Consider the following 21,240-nt stretch of genomic DNA (forward strand, 5'->3'; position numbering starts at 1 on the left):
CAACACAACACCACATCGCACCACACTGCGCTACGCATCACATAACAACACTTCAGCTTCATCTTCTCACAGCATGCGCGGTCCACTCCGGTAGCAATCTCCTCAGTGCGGTGACGGAGCCTATAGCATCGCAGCATGGTGGAGCTCTCCCCGGGCGCCAGCGTCGCCGTGAGTGCCTCCAACGAATGACTCCTACCTCCTCTTCTGTGATTGCTGCTAACACGATTCTGCTCAGGTCGGTGTTATCGTCGGTCTCGTCTCCACAAGCGTCCAGAGCGTTGGCCTTACTCTGCAGCGGAAATCGCATCTTCTCGAGGAAGAAAAGGAAGACGACTATGAAAGGAGACCCCCATACAAGCGACGGCGGTGGCAGGTCGGTTGCGGCAGCTCATTTACCTATATCACGCTGACAACAAACAGCTGGGCATGTTGATGTTTATCGTGGCGAATCTTGTGGGCAGTACAATCCAAATTACGACTTTGCCCCTCCCGGTATTGTCAACATTACAAGCGGTAGGTTGAGTCTACATGGAATCCTAGAGGACACATGGCTGACTACCGAACAGTCCGGACTGGTTTTCAACTCCATATGCGCTTCTATAATCCTTAGTGAACCGTTCACCCGCTACTCCCTGATTGGAACGGTCTTGGTTGCTGCAGGGGCAGTTTTGATTGGAATATTTGGTGCGATAACAGAGCCGTCACATAACTTGGACCAGCTCTTGCAGCTCCTCTGGCGGCGGCATTTCATACTATGGATGATTGGAACATTCATCATAGTCCTAGCGCTATTGGTCGCCAATTGGACCCTAAAGCGCATACATACACGACCAAGCCCTCGGATACGTCTCGTTCGCGGCATGTTCTTTGGAACCATAAGTGGAATCCTTTCTGCGCACTCCCTTTTGATCGCTAAGAGTGCGGTCGAACTCCTGGTCCGAACCATCGTTGATCGCCATAACGAATTCAATAGATGGCAATCCTGGATGATCCTTATTGGTCTCGTCGCTTTTGCTCTGACACAGCTTTATTTCATGCATCGCGGCCTCAAACTTTGCAGCACCAGCGTTCTATACCCACTTGTCTTTTGTGTTTATAACATCATCGCCATCATTGATGGTCTTGTCTACTTCCATCAGTCGGCCAGATTATCGAATCTTCACGCCGGGCTCATCGCAGTTGGTACGGTCATCCTACTTGGTGGAGTCGTGTGCTTGAGCTGGAGACTCGAAGAGGACGAGGACGAGCCTACGTCTCCTTTGCTCCATAGCAAACATAAAGGACGAGTACCGACACCTCAAACGGTTTTAACCCCTGGCATGGGACTTGTTCATGGCTCCATGGAAGAAGACCCCGAGAGTCCTGTTGATCTGGAGTCTCAGGTTCCCGGCGAACATGGGGCCCGAACTGAACAACTCAAGCGTCGAAGTGTGGACGAGAGAACCCCACTACTTGCTCGTGCACCAACGGGCCCTGCTGTAACGGCAAAGCTGCGGTCAAAGAAGAGGCCATCAATCAACACCAATACCGAAGACATTAGTCCCCGCGCCAGCCCATCTCCTCGAAGACCCCCAAGAAGGCGGAGAATGACTATTTCGGAGGAGACCAGCGAGATCTGGAACGAATTGAATGATGTAGACAATCTCCCGTCCCCGCTACGGCGATCAGTCGATATTGAGCGGAGGCCACGATCGGGTACACTGCCGCCTCGACGGAAGAATAACTCTTCGACTTGGTTGCAACAGATGAGGAGACGATCTTGGTGGGAAGGCGCCTCATTCGGGAACCCAAGAGAGCGAAGTGTCTCGCATGGGAATCGACCAGCCGAAAGTGAGGCGCTGCTTGATCCTGCAGCGACCGAAGATGGGAATCAATCTGACCCGGACGCCGTACCCGCACAAAGCAGCAGCAGAAGGCGAGGGACTTGGGGTTTCGGTGGGCAGGACAATCATGAAGAACAAGAGACACTTGGTGACTGGTTTAAACTCAAATGGTGGAGGAAGCGATGGAAAGATGAGCATGAAGAAGATGATAATTGAGGCAAGAATATTAGTTCAATCATACGATACCTTATACGATACCTTGGGTACATCACTGCTCCGTATTCCAATGACTGAAGGCGACGAAAGTGCTGCAACACCATAGTTTTATCCATTCGAGTAATTATAATTATACCAACTCAAGTGTCCTCATTGGTGACGATTCGCTCTAACTACTTGGGGAAACGCCGGATCGTCGTTACTACCTCGAGCTTCAGCTTCCCTAACGAACACCTCTCTAAACACAAGCCTCCACAACACCCATGTCCACCATGCTCGTCTCATTAACCGTTGGAAAGGTCGATGCAGGTGTCGCCGTTCTTCTGACGGAAGATAAACGTCTCGTAAGCTCCTTCTTTCTTTAAAAAATTTACATCAAGCCCCTTGCGCATGATGGATGGAAGCAGACAGACAGTTGAACATTTCCATAGATCGAATTCCCCTCCATTCTCCTCCCTCCCGACATCTCCTCAGGAAGCATCGTCGACATCACTGTCGCGCGGAATCTCAAGTCCGAATCCGACGCTGCAGCCTCCTTCCACTCTCTTCAATCGACCATCTTCCGCACATTTGGGCAGCGCACGCCCTCCCCGCCCGTTCTCCGCTGTCGAAACGCAACGCAGACGTCTGTCGTACTCGAATGGGACCCCATTGACATTGCGACGGCCGAGCTCCGGGGGCTTACACTCTATCGCAATGGCAGCAAGGCGGGTACAATACCCAAACCGACGGAGCTGCACAGCACCAAGCTGAGCGGTCTGGCCGTCGATACCGAATACGTCTTTCACCTCATCCTGCGGACCAGCGCAGGCACGTACAGCAGCGAGAAGTTGAGGGTGCAGACACACAAGATGACGGACCTGTCCGGCATAACGATAACGCCAGGACACATGCCCGCCGCTCTGCGCGAGTCGTTGCAGAAGACGGTCGAGAGGATCGGAGCCAAGATCGTGGACACGGTCAGAATCGACACTACGCATTTTGTCTGCACGGAGGGGAGGGGCCCCGCGTGGGAGAAGGCGGTGGAGAATAACATTCCAGTCGTCGTGCCGGATTGGGTCAAGGGCTGTGAGAGAGATGGCAGGATCGTGGGTGTCAGGGGTTACTATCTCAACGCCGATCCGAGACTTCGACATGTAGGCCCGCCGACAGGTCCCACACCGCAGCCTCAGGGCACGCCGCAATTGCAGGCGGAGCAGGCGAGAAGTCCACCTTTGCCGAGCCCACGGACGGAGGTCACGCCGCCCACGCCAGAGAGGCCAACTCGTGAAAGGGGGCAAGAGCAGGAGAGTAGTGCACCGCCGCCTCCACCGCCTAAGGATGTCGAGAGTGCCTCCCGCTCGCCATCATTACCGTCATCGCCAACACCACCAGAACCAAAGATTCAGACTGAGGAGCAGAAGGTCAGGACAGAGGACTTGAAACCAAGTGCCGAGGAGGACGACGATGAGGCGGAAAGCGAAGGCGAGGGAGCGTCGTCCCGAGATGCGAAAGCTGTGGAAGCGGGTATCCCTGAACGACCCAAGTCAGGGGGACGGGTGAGCGACGCGGATGAAGGGGAAGGAGATGGCGACGGAAGTTTCCAGGATGTGAAGCTTTAAACACGGAATCACCGAAGTATGGCAGCAATCTGGTGGCGTGCGGGAGGGTTGAGATTCCAGCCACACGTTCAAAAGGGACCATTGCTACGTCCTCTTTTCTTCAGAGCATAGAGTGGGTCATTGTTTAATGTTTTGATCGTGTTCAGCGTCGTGTCATCATATTATAGTCCAATGTTAGGATTAGAGCCGGAATGAAATGAATTCAAAGCACACTTTTGTTATGCTAATCTGTCCTGTGATCCCCATCTACAAGCACCAGGTCTAGTAGCCTAAAAGAGAATTCCTATGATGAATGGAGCTATGTGACTGTATGCAAAGAATAGAGGATGCCATATTGTGCAATACTGCCACCCACGAAGCAGCATCGTTCCCCCGCACCCAAACTCTACTCATCCGAATCTTCCCCAATGTCAGAAAAGATATCCCACTCCGTAGATGTCGGTTAAATAGTCTCGAAATAGTGCCCATAATCACACCAAAGTAAGGAAATGTGAAAGTCGCCCGACTAGATGCAACGATACTCCTAGCGCTTGAATCCGCCCATGACCTCATAGAAGTGTCCGAGCCCATTCTCCAGCATTCTCTTCTTTTCCTCCAGGTGGGTACGCTGGGCAATACTCTCTTTAGACTCGGCGGCAATGTATGACACTTCATTGTCAGTCATCTTGGCAACCACGAGAGGAGATAGTATGCTCTCAGGGAGTGGGTTGATCAAGTGGCGTTCAATCACTTGCTTTGTGACTGCGTGCACAAAGTACTTCAGTTCATCCTGTGGCTGATGTCAGCTAAAGATCAAAGAAGGTAGGGATGACAGCTGTACCTTGTAATAGGCTTCTTGGTTGTTGAGGGCTTCTTCGGCGGCGAACTTGTCCATGTCCTGCTCGATGAACGTGTCCATTTGTTTGCTGAATTCAATCGGGTCGACGAGTTGCCTCTGTTCATTGTACTGCCCAAGAGTATATGTCTTCGTGGTATCTACTTGTGCTCGTGAAACGAGGTTTTTGTAGTTGTCATGACGATTCTGTTGGATGGTGGTAACAAAGTGAGGGTTATAAGTCATGGGATGACGAGCCTTGTCATTGATCAACCGTACCAGCTCTTTGCGAGCCCGCAATAACGCTTTTTCGAGGATGTCGTCGACAGCCACTACTGCAAGACGCTCCTTGAACTCAGGAGCCGCGTATTGGAGGACCTGCCGCATGAAAGTCCTGCAGACCCGTACTATATCTTCGATGTGGAAATTGGCGATCTCCTTCTATGGCATTGACTATTCCCAAAAAAGATGACTGATGACATCCGGATTGAATGTTCCTGGTAGCTCGTGGCCTCGGGATCGGACCATAACACTCCTTACCCATGCAATAGCATGCTCATGAGACAAGCTCTTGGGATTTGGCAGCTTAGCAGCGTCCTCATTGATATCGTCATGTACAGGTAAATTCCTCTTCTTTTCAGGTTGTTCAAGGCCCCCTACGGGCTGGATCTCATATCGGTGACCCCTGATACGCATTATCTCGGAGAAGCGGCTGTTGTGATGTTGAATAACAGCTCTCAACCTGCGAACGTTGGCGTCTGCATCTATCTTGCTTTTCGTATCTACGGCGTCAAAAAATTCGTTACTGTAATGACCATTCACCGCCGCTGTCAGTATGGCAGTGATATTGGTGCTTATTTTAGTGAGCAGTACCCTCTGCTCTGTCATCGTGTCTCGCTTCTCCCCGAGACTTTCAAGCTGTTTCTTCGTCTCTTGCATCTTCTTGTCCATTTCTTCTTTCAATGCGGGAAGCTCCTTGATGAGATCGGAAAGCAGAAGATTGCTTAATCGTGTACGTAACGAATCAATGCCAACAGTGTTGCGTGGCAAACCCACAAATCGGCCAGTGTTAAAAAAGGCCTCCTCTTTCTCGTGTCGTTGCTCAAAAGTGAAATCCATCTCATTGTCGGCACGATTTCTGAGAATATGCCAACCTCGTTCGAGATAGATGTCTTTGTTCAGAGCCAGGTCGATCCAGCTCTTTTCGTTCTCGGATCCTTGACGAAGGTAGTCGGGTTTAGTGATGATACCCAAAGTCCGGCGGCCATTCTTGTCAATCTTTTGGCAGTGGTCGAGAATGACCTGGTTGGCAAAGTCGTTTTTGGCGGAAACCACGGCAAGAATGATCGTGCGCGGATTGCTCATGTATTTCTGTACCATTTTTTGTATTACGTCTTTGTCTTTAGCAGTCTGTGCCTTGTTGGTTGCGTGAATCAATCCAGGTAGATCGACAAGGGTACTGTCATTAAAATTAGCACCAGGCATTTGAAGATGACAACAAGACTGCTTACAGTTGAGGTCGATTCGGGCCACAGATCTCAACGCAGAGCACATCGCTCGAAAATGCACGCGATTTAGATGTTCCCACAGGCCCCAACCCCATTGCCAACGTTGCCTCCTCGATGATCTTAGGTATCATGTGGAGACTTTCAATAGTCTTTGTGAACTCCATCAACTTAGTCCTCTCTTCTTCGTTGCGGAAATCCCCTGGACTGATTGTGATAGACACTCTATCGGTGGACTGGCGTCGTAATACAATCTCCGTGGCAAATCGTGTGCAGAGATTCTCTTTTCGCGGGAACGGAATCTCGGTGATGGCTTCCAGAACGGAGCTTTTGCCAGAAGACTGGTCACCGCAGACTACCAGTTGAGGAAGCTCCAATATACTGTTCAAACCTTGCCGACGAAGTTTATCGACAATATCCATCACCTTCCGTTCGCCATCGCTTTGCAAGTTCTGTAGAGACTGCGTCGTGAGATCTGTCATATTGGCCGTATCGGAAGGTAGGGAGGGTGGTGGTTTCCTGGCCTTTGCTTTCGGCATTTTTAATTAGTGGCTATGCCGTGGGAGTAGTTGCCGAGTGGATAATAATAAGAGCAAATGATGAGTGAGGAGGGGAATCGATTAGTGATGAAGCTCTGTTTGTGCTGAGGTGGTACTGATTGGTGAGATTGTATGAGGATTAAGGGAAGGAGTTCAAGAGAAAGGAAAATTGGAGACTAGCTAGTGTTCGATTGGCTGCAAGACCTCGTTATTTAAATAGAGGTGATAGTAGTGGATTAGCGTGGTAGACGAACAATTAGAAAGTTAAAGTGAAGGTAGGTGAAGTGAAAGTTAGGTGAAGTGGAAGTCAGATAAAGTGGAAGTCAGGTGAAGTGAAAGCTAAATGAAGTGAAGGCTAGGAGAAGAGGAAGCTAGGCAAAGAGAAAGCTAGGTAAAATAAAAGTTAGGTATTAAAGTGAATTCTATGCAGTTACTAAAATGCAACAATCATAAAACATGAGGGCCTATATAATATGTCTCACTAGTGCTAGAAACATAAACTGATGCAATTCCTAGTGAACTTTCCAGATCAATCATGTCAGATGCCGGTTAACCAACCTCGATGTTGCTCTAGTAAGGAGCCGCACGATGCATTGGAGACAAGAAAATGTAAGCTTGGACGTTTCTAAGAGCGACCCAGAGTACTGACAGTCATCGTTTTCTTCGAAGGCACAGCCATGACACCAAGTCAAGGCGCGAAGTCGTGCTATGGCACCGAGCTATAGCGAGTCACCGACGAGACTGTCAACATTCCATTCTAAATGTTGACCAATGATGCACGCGGAAAATGAACTCCAGTTCATGGGGTTTTTGATCTTTTGCGCTGACAGAATTGATGACGTGTCGTTGTTATAGAAAGCGACTTCACGAAGCCAACCGGGCACCATCATTCTTCGTCAGTGCAGCCAGGCATACAACACAAACAAGGAAGACAGGGCAAATTCTGCCAGCAAAAGAAAAGATAGATTCGATCGAGCGACATGCAGTGCATCTATAATCTTGCCGTTTGGGCGTCCTTCCTTAGACCGTCCGAATCTTCCAAGGTGAAAACAACGTATCCTTGATCGTCCACTTGAGCACCTTTCACGTTGCTCAAAGATGCTGGACACCAATAAAAAGTATCATACTGGACATCTCCTGCGGCAAGCCCTTTCTCCGATGCCTCTTTATCCGTCCGCTCAATTAACTTTCTTAGGTCGCATCCATCGTTCCGAAGGGGTACCTTATTTTGCTTGTTGTTGTGCATTGTCGTGATATTATTGAGGACTCGGAGGAAAACAGGAACTGCATATTTCGGAAGTTTTTCTTGTGAGTGCCTCAACAAAGCGTTGAAGTCGAAACTGTCCTTCTGAGCAGGGTCGATATAGAGTGCAGCACAACCTGCCCGACCATCGTGGCCAGGCACTTCTACGCCATAGACGTTGGCCTCGACGACGCCTGGGAAATTTCCGAGCACTTCGCTGACTTCGGCGGTGCTAACATTTTCTGACTTCCACCGGAAAGTGTCACCTAAGCGGTCCATAAAATACCACAGTCCATCTGGTGTCCGCCTCAGAGCGTCCCCAGTCCGATAGAAAAGATCGCCTTTTCTGAAAACGTTACGTTCAAATTTGCTTTGAGTGGCCTTCTCATTGTTGTGATAGCCAACGAAAGCTTTCTCGTTGGGAAGTTGGACAATAATTTCACCACCTTCCTCATACGGCCTTCTCTTTGCAAACCCTGTCTTTGGGTCCCGCCAGATTTCGTTGGTCTCGTGGTCAATCTCAACGGGGATGAAGGTGTTCTTGAGTCTGCTGCGCATGATAGCCCCGTGATGGCCAACGGCTGTTGCGGAATAAGGTCCCTCGCTGACGTTCATGAGAGCGAAAACACCTTCCGTGCTGTTGAAAAACTCGGCTACCATTGGAATGCCAAAACGATCAACAAAACGGTGCCACACGTCGGGGCGCATGCCATTACCAAACATGACTTTGACATTGTGTTTCTTGTCATCCGGGCTAGGGGGGTTGGCGAGCAAATATCGTGCTGTCTCACCAACATATACGAAAGCGGTGGATCGAGATTCACGGACTTCGGTCCAGAACCTAGACGTAGAGAACTTCTTGCCAATGCAAAGCGTTATGCCAGACAGCAAGCAAGATACAGCGGTAGTGTATCCAGTCCCATGGTACAACGGCATACACACATACCATCGGTCGCCGTTGGGTCCCGGTTGTAAGCCCAGATCTCGGATGCGGCCACCGGCCAGTCCTCCTGCTCGCTGACTTTCAAATGGACAAGCCTTGGGATGCCCAGTCGTTCCACTTTGATTGTTAACTTCATTGCCACAGGAAAGCTTCGAATGACTAACCTAGTATAGAACAAGCACATTGGGAAGGTGCCTGTCAAACCTTTGCGCAACTCGTCTTCGGGTCTCTTTGGCTCAAGACGACATATCTCTCCCTTTAGTGATTTATCGAGAACCTGGATCGTCATGCCCAGCTCTCCTTCAATCCTGTCTCGCACAGCTTCAATCCTTTCTCTCGCATCCGAAGCTTCGTCCACGATCAATATCTTTCCCCCAGCGACCTTGAGACAATGGATGAGAGCATCGCCGGCAAGATGATGGTTGATCAAAGCGGGTGCAGAGCCAACTCCCCACGATCCCAGGACCGCAAAGACGAATTCCGGCTGGTTTGTAAGATACAAGGACACGAATTCACCGGTCTTGACACCATGTTGACGGAAAAATTGCGAGTACCGACATGCCTGAGCGTATGTCTCGCCCCATGTATAGCACCCTTCTCGCGACCAGATAGCTTCTTCGGTTTCGGGGAGGCGGTGGACTTGTTCTTCGAAGAAATGCCAGAGGCTGCCGCGTTTGTAACCACCTATTTATGGGAGTTGTCAGTGTCCGATCTCGTTGTTATCGTTGGGTGATGAAAGTCTAGGGCCTCTAGACATTGTGTTGCGGGGCCATGACGGGCTCACCTTGCCGTGCGAACTCCTTCTCCGACGCTTTGCCACGCCGTATCGCCTGGAGGTCTTTTGTGATGTGGAATTTGGCGTCAATGTAAGCGGCAGCTGCAGTGGCGCCTGCAATTGCTCCAGCGACAGGTACTGCTGTGGGTGTATTGTCAGTTTCGATTCGAAAAGGAGGAATGGCGGAGATGTGGAGCAGGTAGGTTGCGCCGCCTGTCTGGAGAGCGGTTTCCCTGATTAAGAAGACATACCGAGATCCATTCTTCCTTCGTGATTTCTTCTGGATACTTGGGAATCGGGTGGGAAGATACTACCTAAAGGGAATAACAAAAACAAAGAAGATAGTCCAAGGTATTTGAATAAATATACAACAGTTTCTTTGGACCCGGTAGTTGATAATATATTTGGCGGAATGTCTCTTTGGAGTTGCCGAAGCCGAGGGCATGTCCACGTGACTCAGGCACATACAGATTGGGACAGCTCCCCACATTTCTCCACATTCCGTCTTGTGCTAGTTACATAGTTACTCAGATACTGTGTATGTAATTGGTTATTTAGCTCAAACCGCTAATAATCAACAAACCAACGGAACAATGATTCGGATAAGACCAAAGGCATCTCAATTGGGTGAGAGGTAACTTAACCTCACGAGCAAGGCACCACGGCTATTCGTATCAATGCTATGCGTTCTAGTCGACGTAGACGGCTTAACTACAAACCCCCCAAGTTGTGGCCCCCCAAAATATGGCGCCACTTGGGACTGGCGGATCTTGATGGGATTATTAGTTAAGGACTACAATTACGGTAGAATCAAGGATTAGCTCGAACATATACACAATACTTAATGGTATCTGCAAAGGAGGATCTGTTGATATTACATCGCTGCTATCCAAGCGCCATCTCGAGCACCATGTCTGCAGCCCACTTGTTGCAATATTCCCCGATTCCTCCTGTTGGCAAATAGCTGTTACCAAGCATCCTCTTCAGCCGAGGACATGGTATCGCCAATCTACTATGAAGAGAAAAGAGCTGCAGTAGCAATGCTGACCATCGCTACTGCTACGAAAGAACTGAAGTCTGAGCGCAGTAGCGGAAATAAAATCACAGAGCAGCACTACAAGACCTAGGATATTGTACGACTTCGAGAACACTTTAGTGTGTACGCTATCTAATCATATTATTTTACTTCACTATGTCGGTTCATTCGGGATTGTACTCAATACCGGCACGTGACTGTAGCAGTGATCCTATCTTCACTTCCCCTCTTCTGTCAAGACAAGACCTTTGCTATATTATTGAGTGATTTGCTATTATGCTATCATTATAATAGTAAATACACATCTCAAGTCATCCACCGCCTGGGCTTACAAAATGACCTTGTGGGGAGCCTCCTGCTCTTCAGGAGTTCCAAAGATGTTGACGGGCCACCTAGGCTTGTCTAAAGTGTCTACGTCAGTACGGCTCAACATGGTACGTCAACAAAAGCACTCACTGGCAATGTATGGGATGTTGAATCGCCTAGGCTCGACCTTTCCAATGTTCTCAACAGCATCAAAGTCCTCCTTGGAGAGCTCGATCTCCTTGAAGTTCTCTTGGATGCGGGATGCGGTCACGGACTTGGGGATCACACTGTGGCCACCAACCTGGGACCAGGCAAGGCTATTAAGAAAATTATGTTAGAAGACAATGATCGAAAATATAGCGGAAGGTCAATACTTACATGACTTGAGCAGGGGAAGCACCGAGGCGGCTGGCAATCTCCTTGATGGTGTTGTGCTGAACCAGCAGCGGAACACCAAGCATGTTGTTACCAAATGCCTGCAAAAACGTTAGCTTACAGTGCTCCGAAACAGTCCAATTTTTTGGGATTTTGGCGGGCTAGCTTACAGAGTATGCTGTGATGTGAATGTTCTTCTCTTTGCAGAACTCGATAAGCTCGGACTGAAGTAGTCTTGGATGGCGCTCGACCTGGTTTGCGGCGGGTGTCACACCAGTTCCATCAATAAGAGCTTGGAGATGCTCCTTCGTGTGGTTGGATACACCGACGGCCCGGGCCTTTGACTTGGGCAGCTGGGTCATTGCTTTCCAGGTGTCGACAATCGAGACGCCGTCGAACATCTTGACATCGCCATCAGGGTGGCTGGAGCTCTCTTGCATCGGGAACAGCTGCTCGTTGGGGTTGCTGGGCTCATCGAAGGCGACCGGGAAATGTACCAGGTAGAGGTCGAGGTACTCCAGTCCGAGCTCAGCAAGACAATCGTCTAGAGCGGCGCTGACGTGCTCTGGGCGATGCTGCGAGTTCCAGAGCTTGGATGTGATGAAAACATCCTCACGCTTCAGACCGGGAACACCTCCGTTAAATGCGTCCTTGAATGCCTCGGCAATCTCCTTCTGGTTGCCGTACCTTTAATTTGATCATCGTCAGCAAGGTTTTGTGTGAAAAAGACAACATCAATTGCGAGCGTTTTTGGCGCAGAAATTATGAAAATTCACATAGTTGCCTCGCTCGATTCTGAAAAGCAGTGGGGGTACTCACACCTTGGCAAGATCCTAATAGCAGAATTGTTAGCTTCTATGATGAATAGTGTGGATAGCAAAGCACCTACGATGTGACGATAACCAGCCTTCAAAGCTTCGAAAACCGCATCCTTAACCTGGCCAGGCTCCGCTTGCCATGTTCCAAAACCCAGGGTACTGACAATGTCGGTTAGCAAAAAGGATCCAGAGTGGATTGAAGCGACCGTTCGCCATTACAGGTAGTGTGTACATACGGGATTTTGACTCCAGTGTTCAAGGTAAAAGTCTTGCCGAGAGACATCTTTGGTAGCTATCTATGAAAGAACTTCAAGATTGATAAATGGAGAGAAAGAATGTGGAGTTTTAGCGCTGCACGTAGAGGGAGGGACCGAACTACTTTTAAATAAGGCAGTGAGCAGCGGTGAAGGATACGGGCCCACGGGGTCAGTATCGACAGCAAAAGCAAGGACAGATTTGTAAGATTTTGCCTCCTGGGAGCTTGGGGAATATGCAGAGGAAGTCTCCACCTATGGGTTGTCACTAATCCAATTGCAGATCAAGTATGTTCGAGAAGGAGACGGAGATCCTAGGGCAACGGCTTTGAAAGCTCGCAATTGGCGGCCACATATCGGGGGAAGATAGATACTACTAGTAGAGCTTCGAGGCCACTCCGAGTCTGTACTAGGGTAGTAGCATACCGAGTAGAAAAATTGACATGTCGGACTTCTCTCTGCAAAGCCACCCCACCGACCTTGGTAGGGTAGGTTACTCGTAGTTGATCAAATGTGTGATGTAACGCTGTTTGACCAGATCATGAGTATTGTTTAGTGCAGCTAGCTGTTCTTCAACTCCCCACTTTAATTTTTCCGATTATCTTCCAAGCCATGTTACATACTGCTCTGAAGATTATAACGAATATCTTGGTCCCTTAGTGCTGCTGGTTCGAGTAAGGCCCAACTGTTTACTATCCCTTTGTTCAATGAGACATTTGCTGGAACTGGGTGAAGAGAACTACAATTCTGGTGGATGCCAGTCCATTTCAAAGGGCAACAGAGCATAAATATCAACAATGTTTAAGCTACCTATCAAGCATGTTATTCGTTGAGAGAAACAGGTCATAACCTTATGCTCGCGCCATATCAGATCGGTTCGATCATCCTTTGAAGTTTTGATGGAACGTAAATGAGGGGCGAGGTGAGGGGTCTAGTGCGGGCCCATCGATATTTCAGTCTGTGCGTGGTACGAGTACCTTGGACTGCTTGGACACGTTAGGTACCACATACACGTACCTAAGCTAAAGCAGAGCCCCTCCAAAGATAATAAACATAAGATCAATCGACTGTCATTGTGTTGCTCTTTGAAAGACATGGTGCGACGGTAGCATCAGTGGGGTATATATGGTATGCTTCGCGGCACATCTATTACAATCACCAATGTTTTCAACCTCCCACCACACTACCTCCCTACAGATTCAAACCTTTTAGCCCAAATCTTTCGATGAATTGCCTCTCCAGCTCATAGATATCGCCAGTCAACTTACAAATCATCTCCGGATTGTGAAAATGCTCCTTTGAACCCAATGAAACCTCAACTCTGGTTGTCTCGAACAGAAGAAACAACAACATGGCAAATAACAAATCTAGCCCAATATCCTTATAGGCAACCGTGAAGTGAAGTGGTCCATAGCCTTTCCGGGATATTCCTTTTCCACAAGAGCTGCAATCTTGCCGAGTTGCTCGTACAATCGATCTGTTGCAGCCCTCCTACTCTTCCGCCGGTGTCGCTTACTGTGATCAACTTGATCGACAGTTGACTGATTTCTTATGAAATACGATTCAAACTCTGACGACTGTCGATGAATACCTTTGCTCTCTATCAGGCCCTCGATTAGTGCAGCATGAGCACTAGTTGCTACTACATCACCAAATCAGGATCCCCCCCCCCCTTAAGTATCCGCAAAGACCAATGGGGAAAATCAGAATGTGCGAGCAGCAGGATGAGCCGCAAAATGAGCTCAAAGAACTTCATTCTGTTTATTTTCCAGCGCGCTCTGATAATGATATTAATGATATAGGAATGCCTCTTTTGGTGGCTACCGAACGGGATGCCCCTATTCGTACTAGTAGTAGTTGAGCAAGTATACCTACCTAAGTGAGTAATCACCTAGGTAGGTACCTATCGACGAAGTCACGTTTTCCACTCTTCAACTGAACAGAGCTTGTAATTATATGTATATGCATTATCTTTTCACTTAACTATATAGGTACATACGCGATCGTGCTAGCGGTTCTATCTCGATATTTTTCCTTAACTCCAGAAACGACTTTTCCCATATCACCAACCATTCTGCCATCATGCCAACAGGCCAACAGCTGCCATCATTGCAAGAGTAAAACCGCACCCTTTCACACCCACCGACAGACCCGAGGCGCTGTTCACAGATTGAAGAGCTGGATCGGCAGTGCTGGTTGATGTACCTGCTCCTGCCCCCGCCCCTGTCTCTGTGGCTTCGGGAACTGGATTGCTGGTAAGGAACAGTGTCGATGTCACAACACCAGGGGCACTTCCGTTGATGCGTGAGGTCGGAACAAGAGATGTGAGGAGGCCCGATGCTGACGTAGCTATGCTAGCACCATTCGTTCGAGATGATGGTACCGGTATGGTTCCATTTCTAGTAGTCGACGAGCCTGTTGGTGTGGCTACAGCAGAGGAGCCTTGAGCAATGGTTGAATCCACAACTGAGGCCGCGCTCGTTGCGACTGAGGCCGCGCTCGTTGGAGCAGCACTTGTAGCAGCACTTGTAGCAGGAACGCTTGACTCTACTGGATTTCCGGGAGTGGTTCCACCGTTGCAACTGGATTCTCCTCCTAGCTTGACGACCATCCCAACACCAGCCTGTGGCTCTTGGAACCCATTGTCTTCTTCGAACTTCTTTGCGTCAAAGATGGCACCCTCTTCAGGCAGCTTGAGCTCACTAATCTCTTTGTTCGACGGCTGTCCATACATGAGAAAAGTGTACTTCCTGTCATCTCCCGTCTCTTGAAACGCGCCTGGTGCCTTGTATGATAGCACAGGCTCAGTCTCGCTTTCGATCCTCGTAAATTCGAAGATAGTCTTAAAGTTTGTACGTGCGTAGTGCAGCTTCCTTGCCTCGTCGCAGGTTGTGTCCACCATCAGAATGGTGTAACGATTGCGAGGGGCTACTCCTGTACTGCCACCTAGTGCAAAGGAAGGTACTTGTCCAACCGCTGAATTTTATAGATTAGTACTAAGGTACATGCTGGCGATTTCGTTTTCTACTCACCATCTTTCTCGAATGTTTCTCCATCGCTGAAGCCATTCTCCGCTTCACCTTCGTAGGATACTTGCACACCCGTCCCTGACCTAAAGCCCTGGCTTAGGTCTGCGGGTATTGAGTCTTGGGCAGTTGCGAATTTAAGCAGCGTAATGGCGAGCGCCGCATATTGAAAACATCTGGGTGCCATTCTGGAATGTTTTGAGAGTTGGAAGGGAAAATCGCAATGAAGAAATAAAGAAGTAAAACCAAACTAATATTAGTGCAGTTTTTTGTAAGTGTAGGGCAAATATCGGGCAAAAAGTAAGAAAAGTACTCTTCAAATAATGTTGCCTATCTTCCTGAACAGCCTTTATATCAACCTTAGAACTCATTGTTGCACGCCGCCACACGTTCTACAATAAGCTCAGCCCCCAGAGTGTAACGAACATATAACAGACAAGGCTGGGCACGAGCTGGAAAACGTAGCTCATACTTAGTTTGGTTCGTTGGTACGTCTTTGTCGACTGTTTCCGTTTCAGATGTGTTTGGGTGACGACTTCTGCCGGATGATCGCTGGGCCGAGCGGTAACAGCACTAACATGGACACTTGATCGCGGGGAAATCTCAACGGGTTCAGAGATGCAATAATAGTGCTATAAAGACATTGTATCACCATCTGTTTCTAATGGAAAAGTATGTTTTCTTTGCCTTGGCCGGGCGTGCCATGCTTGCTTAAAGAATCCGACAACGTACCATTGTTATTTATAGCTGCCAAGAGACGACGAATTCGTGCGAGGGGAACAAGGGTCTTGGAGAGTTAACAATGCACATGAGGAACATCGAAAATGAAGTGACCAAATGGAGTAGGTGAATAACTGTTTATGGTTGAGTGTTTCTACCTTTTGACTACAGTACTTCTTGAATACCAAAAATTGTGATGGCGTTGGATTAACGTACATCCCTTCGCAACGGACAAAACACTAGATACTTAGACTTTGCAGCTGTTCTCAGCTTGATTGGCACTTCGATAATTCTAGGCTCCCTTATAATGTATACTAGGACAACTCCTGAGTCAATCTGCGTCCTTATGTAGAGATATTACAGTAGCGCGGCTATTCAACCTAATTGCCACGAAATGACTGGCTTTATAGCGATAGCTGATCCTTTACTAAGTCAAGGCCGCCACCATTGGGTTTCGGCGATAGTATATCCGCCTTCATTAATCTTTATTGAAAATCAGATGTGGTCTTGCTAAGGAGCATTTTTAACATGTGTAACGATAGGCCCAGGGTTTACCAAATGTAAGCAGTGTCATCGCAGAGGTTGTAGTAGTACTGAGAAGCAAGTCACAAGATAAGTATAATATTTCTGGCCAGTTGGGTAACTGGTTACCATTGCAGGGTTGATGGCGAGACTCAAGTGCAACGTTGTATTGACTAAGAAGAACTCCTAACATAGGAAAGTATCATATATTCGTCCTTCCTAGTCCTTGCTTGACCTGCTCTATCCTCTTAGCAATCGAGCATGTCGAGAACGTCACGTGATGTTGGGTTCCGTGACCTGGCCTTGGGTGTCATCAGGCTCCTCTTCTCTGATCTCCGACTTTCTTCCCAAGTCTTCAGTGTCTTCTTTATCCTCATAGGTTCCGGTGTCGTGACACACAGTCATCTCGAGGCAGTCTCAGGTTGTGATTGATGGCAACGCGTGCTTCCAGACTTAGCCTCCTCAATCGACGAAAACAGAAAACAAAAAAACTAAAGATCTATGAAAGATCTATTTTTATGCCTACAAAGCCGGATTCGATCGTCGACAATGACAACTTGTTCCTCCATTAATTTGAAATTGCCTACTTCTTATATCTTTGACAAACCTGCTGCTATAATACGCTTAGTAGATCTATACGTTCTGATAATAATCATATACTAGAGGATCGATGATTGCTCTTACGGCTTGACATTCATTTCACAAGTAACTTCCATTTCAAACTAACTGGCCATTCATGCAGATCTCCAGTGTCCTCGTCGCAGCAGCTTTCTGCCGTTATGTACATGCTACGTGCCAGTCCTACTGGGACGGTGCTGCCCCATGGTGCGAAGGTTCTTGTCCGGCAACACATGTAGCAAAACAAACCAGCGACTGTGGCGATGGATCATGCTGCTGGAGCGGTCACAAAGTCTGGTGTGAGTGCAAGAGTTCAGATTCTTTCTGCCAGAACTTCTGGTCTGGAACCGCGCCGTTTTGTAATGGTGAATGCCCTGTGGGATTTACGGCAGCTGGGACAAGTAAGACTGGCAATGGCGGGTAAGAGACGGTTCCTGTCCTCTCCTTCGTACACTACGTGCTGATTGCAAGTCACGATAGCGTGTGTGTTACTGGTTCCAAGGTCCTCTGTGTTAGACCTGACTGCCGTCCCGCTTGCGTTCCAGGACAAATCAGTTTTGATTGCTTTTTGGGAGTTTTTGGGATCTGCGATAACGGATGCCAGAAGTACACTTGTGGGGCTTGTCTGTCTGGCGGAGGAGGTCCATGTAAGTGAAAACCACATGCCCTTGATATCAGACTAGCAATCTCTTTAATGCAGATGCTTACACATTACTACTATTAGCTACGCCGCCACCAGATGTGCCCCAGTGGCCAAATTTCAGCGCCGCGCAAACCCGCGCATTTCTTAACTCTCGATTTCTCGATGTTCAACACGGCCTTAACTTAGAAAGTCTCTCAGAGCAAGAGCTGCAAGACTTAATCAAGCAGCACTGGAACGACAAGAGTTTCCACTCCATACGCAACAATGGCACAGTGAATTTCCCGTTGCCGATCTCAGACATACCTAGAGGAGACACTCCCCCAATGGGAGAGATTGAAGGGTTTGGGTTTTGCAACTGAACATAGACAGTGTGGGACTACCCGAATGCTCTAGGGGAGAATGCTGCTCTAGCATTCCTTACAGGACCCAATTTTGTTATTTAGTGGTCAATATGTGTTTAAAGAAGAGTGACATATTTGCTATGTAGCAGCTGTTTTTGTTAAATGTAATTCTACCGCTGCTAATTGAAATCATATGAAGTATTGTTCAATAATGAGACTACGAGAATGTATTGTGAACTGTAGTCATAGTTGCGTAGAGATTAATTCCTGGACATTATTGATGAAAGCACCCAGCTTCCGTCGACTAGCGGCCAACGGTGCATGAATTCCATTGTTAGAATTTGGGAATCGATTTCAGATACATAAACATAACTAATTAATCTCTAAACATTTCAAGTAGAAGGTCTTTTCTGCACAGCATCTGCTGCATTCAGCTCATCGGGTATTTCACATGTTGGTAGAGTTGGGTGGTTTAAAGATGCTATTCACCTAGGTTCCGCCGCGCGCCACCGATGATTAAACTCATGCTGACACTTGCAGTAAACGACGGTCCTTCATACTCAGCTTTGACTACTTAAGGGCGATCCATAATCCATAATGCTCCAGTCTGGAGGACGAAGCGGGGATCACCATCTTATCTGCATGTGGCGAAGACATCAGAAGCGGGAACTGTGAATATAATAGGCTTACCAGCTTGATGTGTCTCACAAGTACCATATGGGAAGCTTTCCATGTCGTCAAAAGACCTTGTAGTCTTGCGTATTGAATATATAATGTGGCACAGAAAATCAAGGTCCAGAAAATGCGGCACCAAATATCGATCCTCCTGGACTTTATAATCCCTTCCATTGCTTCGAATTCAACCTTTGAACGAGCTCAGCATTATATTTCTTCAAGTAGTGAATCGACCTTGGAAATAACGCAAAATCATCCATAATCACAACTTTTAAACAAAGCACGTCTTACACTCTTGCTCCATGCCGCAACCCGAGATGTCTTCCCTAATTCATAACCTCGCAAGGTTTTTGGAGATGAACCGCGACCAATATCTGTGGCATGCTATTTCCGTGGTTTTTTACTGGGTAAGTCTCCAATCACATTGATAATTTAATGGTGTTAACTTGTCTACAATCCAGTATATTGCTATCGCTATCCATGACATCTTCTTCCACCCTCTAGCACGATGTCCTGGCCCCTGGATTTCCAAATTCTCGCAGCTGCCCAACTTCTATCATGCAATAAAAGGAGACCGACACATTTGGATTTGGCAGAACCATCAGATCTATGGTAATGGATGATGTAACCCGTGAACTTCCTTCAGACTTTCTGACGAGCATGTATCAGGAGACAAGGTCCGTATCCAGCCGAACGAGGTCGTCTTCCTTGCCCCGCAGGCGTCTCGAGATATCTATGGATCCAAGGCCAATGTGAGGCGATCGAAATCATATGAGGCCTGGAAGACTGTAAAAGAGGCCAATACTATCTTGACTATTGATCCGGCGGCTCATGCACGAAAGAGAAGGATACTAAACCAAGCATTCACAGAGAAGTCAGTCAAGCATGCCACGGAATTTGTGAGCGTGCACACCGAACGGTGGATCGATCTTATTTCACAGGAAAAGGACATCACTACTGATGATGGCTGGACCAGAACACGGAATATGTCCGACTGGAATGACTGGCTTGTGTTCGATATTCTGGGCGATATATGTTTCGGCCGATCGTTCGATATCAAGGAGCCTGGACCGAATCCCATCCGGGTTATGCCTCGCCTAGTCATTAAGCATGTTCAGATGTTCTACCCAGTAAGTTACCCCGTCCGCAAGGGCCACAAACACTCATAGTCCTAGATTCTCCAATCTCCCTTCATGAAGTTCTTCGTCTGGGCCAAACCGAAAGGCCTCGACTATTTACTGAAATTAGTCACACCTCAAGAAGTGAAGAACTACTACAAGTTCATCGGCGACAGTGTTTCTGAGAGGCTGAAGATGGAAAAGAGTGCAAGTCTGAGCAAGACTCCAGGCTTGATATGTTCCATTTCTTGTGCAATGCACGCGATCCTGTAACCAACGAACCTTACACTGAGAGTGCGCTTCGCGGCGAAGCCGCCATGCTCATCGTCGCAGGATCTGACAGCACCTCCAGCGTCCTTGCCGGATTCTGGTTTTACATATCAAGAAACGAGCGAGCGTACAGGCGCCTGACAGACGAGATCCGAACCACGTTCACTGCTTCTGAGGAAATCAAAAGCGGCCCCAAATTAGCTTCCTGTGTCTACCTCTATGCTTGCATAGATGAGTCGTTGCGTATGGTGCCTGCTGGACCCAGCGAACTTGCCCGTGAAGTTCTTGCTGGAGGTGCGACCATCAACGGTGAACACTTCCCGCCAGGCGTAGTAGTTGGATGTGCTCCTTGGGCCATGGGTAGAAACGAGCTGATCTTCGGCGATTCAACTAAATTTCGCCCGGAAAGATATATACCTTCAGAGACCACAGGCATAAGCGTAGAGGACGTCAGCCGAATCAAATCTTACTACAACCCATTCTTGATAGGACCTGGTAACTGCGCAGGGAAGAACATCGCGATGGCAGAGATTGCCATCGTTATTGCGAAGACGTTGTTTCGAGTTGACTTGAGAGCCGTTCCTGGAGAGGATCTTGGTGCTGGACATCCCAGTATGGGGTGGGGGAGGAGAGACGAAAATCAATATCAGGTTGAGGATGCATACATTACTGTTCATGAGGGTCCAATGTTGCAATTCAAAAAACGAATGGTGTAGTGATGAGTTGGAAGGATCCCTTGATCTGTATGCTATAATTTGGCGTTCGTATGCATCTTACTTTTATGAATTCAAATCGTAGTCGCGCCTACTTCAATTTTAACAGCGCAATGGAAAGGCTTTTCGTTGACGATTTAATGTCTATTCTACTGCTTGAGCTGCTAGAATCACCACTGTCGTAATTTCCAAATTTCAACCTTCCACATATCATCTCCTTCCTTATAATCATCAATAGACTGGCCGGAACTTGTGCCACCGCGAAGCCGGTAATAATTTTCAACTGCAAGTCAAACCCATGACCAAAATTTCGCCTTACAAGTTCTTGAGCTTCACTGGGAAGATG

General features: G+C 48.1%; 8 protein-coding genes across 8 annotated transcripts; 4 read left to right on the forward strand and 4 right to left on the reverse strand.

Annotated features, from left to right (window-relative positions):
* Window positions 1–185: 185 nt before the first annotated feature.
* On the forward strand, window positions 186–2,178 carry BU24DRAFT_145912 (uncharacterized protein). Its single transcript, XM_033521192.1, has 2 exons — window positions 186–513; window positions 567–2,178. Exons 1-2 carry the CDS (start codon window positions 427–429, stop codon window positions 2,037–2,039), a joined length of 1,560 nt encoding a protein of 519 aa, XP_033385545.1. The 5' UTR covers window positions 186–426; the 3' UTR covers window positions 2,040–2,178.
* Window positions 2,179–2,284: 106 nt separating this feature from the next.
* Window positions 2,285–3,850, forward strand: BU24DRAFT_420244 (uncharacterized protein). The gene is made up of 2 exons (XM_033527429.1): window positions 2,285–2,383; window positions 2,471–3,850. Exons 1-2 carry the CDS (start codon window positions 2,303–2,305, stop codon window positions 3,638–3,640), a joined length of 1,251 nt encoding a protein of 416 aa, XP_033385546.1. The 5' UTR covers window positions 2,285–2,302; the 3' UTR covers window positions 3,641–3,850.
* Window positions 3,851–3,909: 59 nt separating this feature from the next.
* Window positions 3,910–6,441, reverse strand: BU24DRAFT_440258 (dynamin family protein-like protein; the record flags this gene model as incomplete). The annotated part of the gene is made up of 4 exons (XM_033530360.1): window positions 3,910–4,409; window positions 4,461–4,895; window positions 4,935–5,913; window positions 5,966–6,441. The coding sequence occupies 4 exons, from the start codon at window positions 6,439–6,441 to the stop codon at window positions 4,164–4,166; spliced, it is 2,136 nt and encodes a 711-aa protein (XP_033385547.1). The 3' UTR covers window positions 3,910–4,163.
* Window positions 6,442–7,024: 583 nt separating this feature from the next.
* On the reverse strand, window positions 7,025–9,720 carry BU24DRAFT_448938 (fatty acid transporter-like protein; the record flags this gene model as incomplete). Its single annotated transcript, XM_033530923.1, has 4 exons — window positions 7,025–8,801; window positions 8,849–9,368; window positions 9,469–9,597; window positions 9,711–9,720. 4 exons carry the CDS (start codon window positions 9,718–9,720, stop codon window positions 7,490–7,492), a joined length of 1,971 nt encoding a protein of 656 aa, XP_033385548.1. The 3' UTR covers window positions 7,025–7,489.
* Window positions 9,721–10,618: 898 nt separating this feature from the next.
* Window positions 10,619–12,736, reverse strand: BU24DRAFT_366843 (Aldo/keto reductase). Its single transcript, XM_033524324.1, has 7 exons — window positions 12,231–12,736; window positions 12,066–12,153; window positions 11,996–12,009; window positions 11,347–11,863; window positions 11,180–11,277; window positions 10,952–11,118; window positions 10,619–10,897 (listed from the first exon to the last, which is right to left on the reverse strand). Exons 1-7 carry the CDS (start codon window positions 12,275–12,277, stop codon window positions 10,824–10,826), a joined length of 1,005 nt encoding a protein of 334 aa, XP_033385549.1. The 5' UTR covers window positions 12,278–12,736; the 3' UTR covers window positions 10,619–10,823.
* A 1,592-nt stretch (window positions 12,737–14,328) lies between these two features.
* Window positions 14,329–15,461, reverse strand: BU24DRAFT_432007 (uncharacterized protein; the record flags this gene model as incomplete). Its single annotated transcript, XM_033529901.1, has 2 exons — window positions 14,329–15,224; window positions 15,281–15,461. The coding sequence occupies 2 exons, from the start codon at window positions 15,459–15,461 to the stop codon at window positions 14,329–14,331; spliced, it is 1,077 nt and encodes a 358-aa protein (XP_033385550.1).
* A 1,401-nt stretch (window positions 15,462–16,862) lies between these two features.
* BU24DRAFT_420248 (uncharacterized protein) lies at window positions 16,863–18,250 on the forward strand. The gene is made up of 3 exons (XM_033527430.1): window positions 16,863–17,554; window positions 17,615–17,781; window positions 17,859–18,250. Exons 1-3 carry the CDS (start codon window positions 17,253–17,255, stop codon window positions 18,134–18,136), a joined length of 747 nt encoding a protein of 248 aa, XP_033385551.1. The 5' UTR covers window positions 16,863–17,252; the 3' UTR covers window positions 18,137–18,250.
* An 860-nt stretch (window positions 18,251–19,110) lies between these two features.
* Window positions 19,111–20,907, forward strand: BU24DRAFT_478264 (cytochrome P450; the record flags this gene model as incomplete). Its single annotated transcript, XM_033533025.1, has 5 exons — window positions 19,111–19,200; window positions 19,255–19,405; window positions 19,463–19,923; window positions 19,969–20,088; window positions 20,118–20,907. The coding sequence occupies 5 exons, from the start codon at window positions 19,111–19,113 to the stop codon at window positions 20,895–20,897; spliced, it is 1,602 nt and encodes a 533-aa protein (XP_033385552.1). The 3' UTR covers window positions 20,898–20,907.
* Between the last annotated feature and the right edge of the window lie 333 nt (window positions 20,908–21,240).

This window comes from Aaosphaeria arxii (genome assembly GCF_010015735.1).
Source record: "Aaosphaeria arxii CBS 175.79 unplaced genomic scaffold BU24scaffold_3, whole genome shotgun sequence".
Lineage (NCBI taxonomy): Eukaryota > Fungi > Ascomycota > Dothideomycetes > Pleosporales > Aaosphaeria > Aaosphaeria arxii.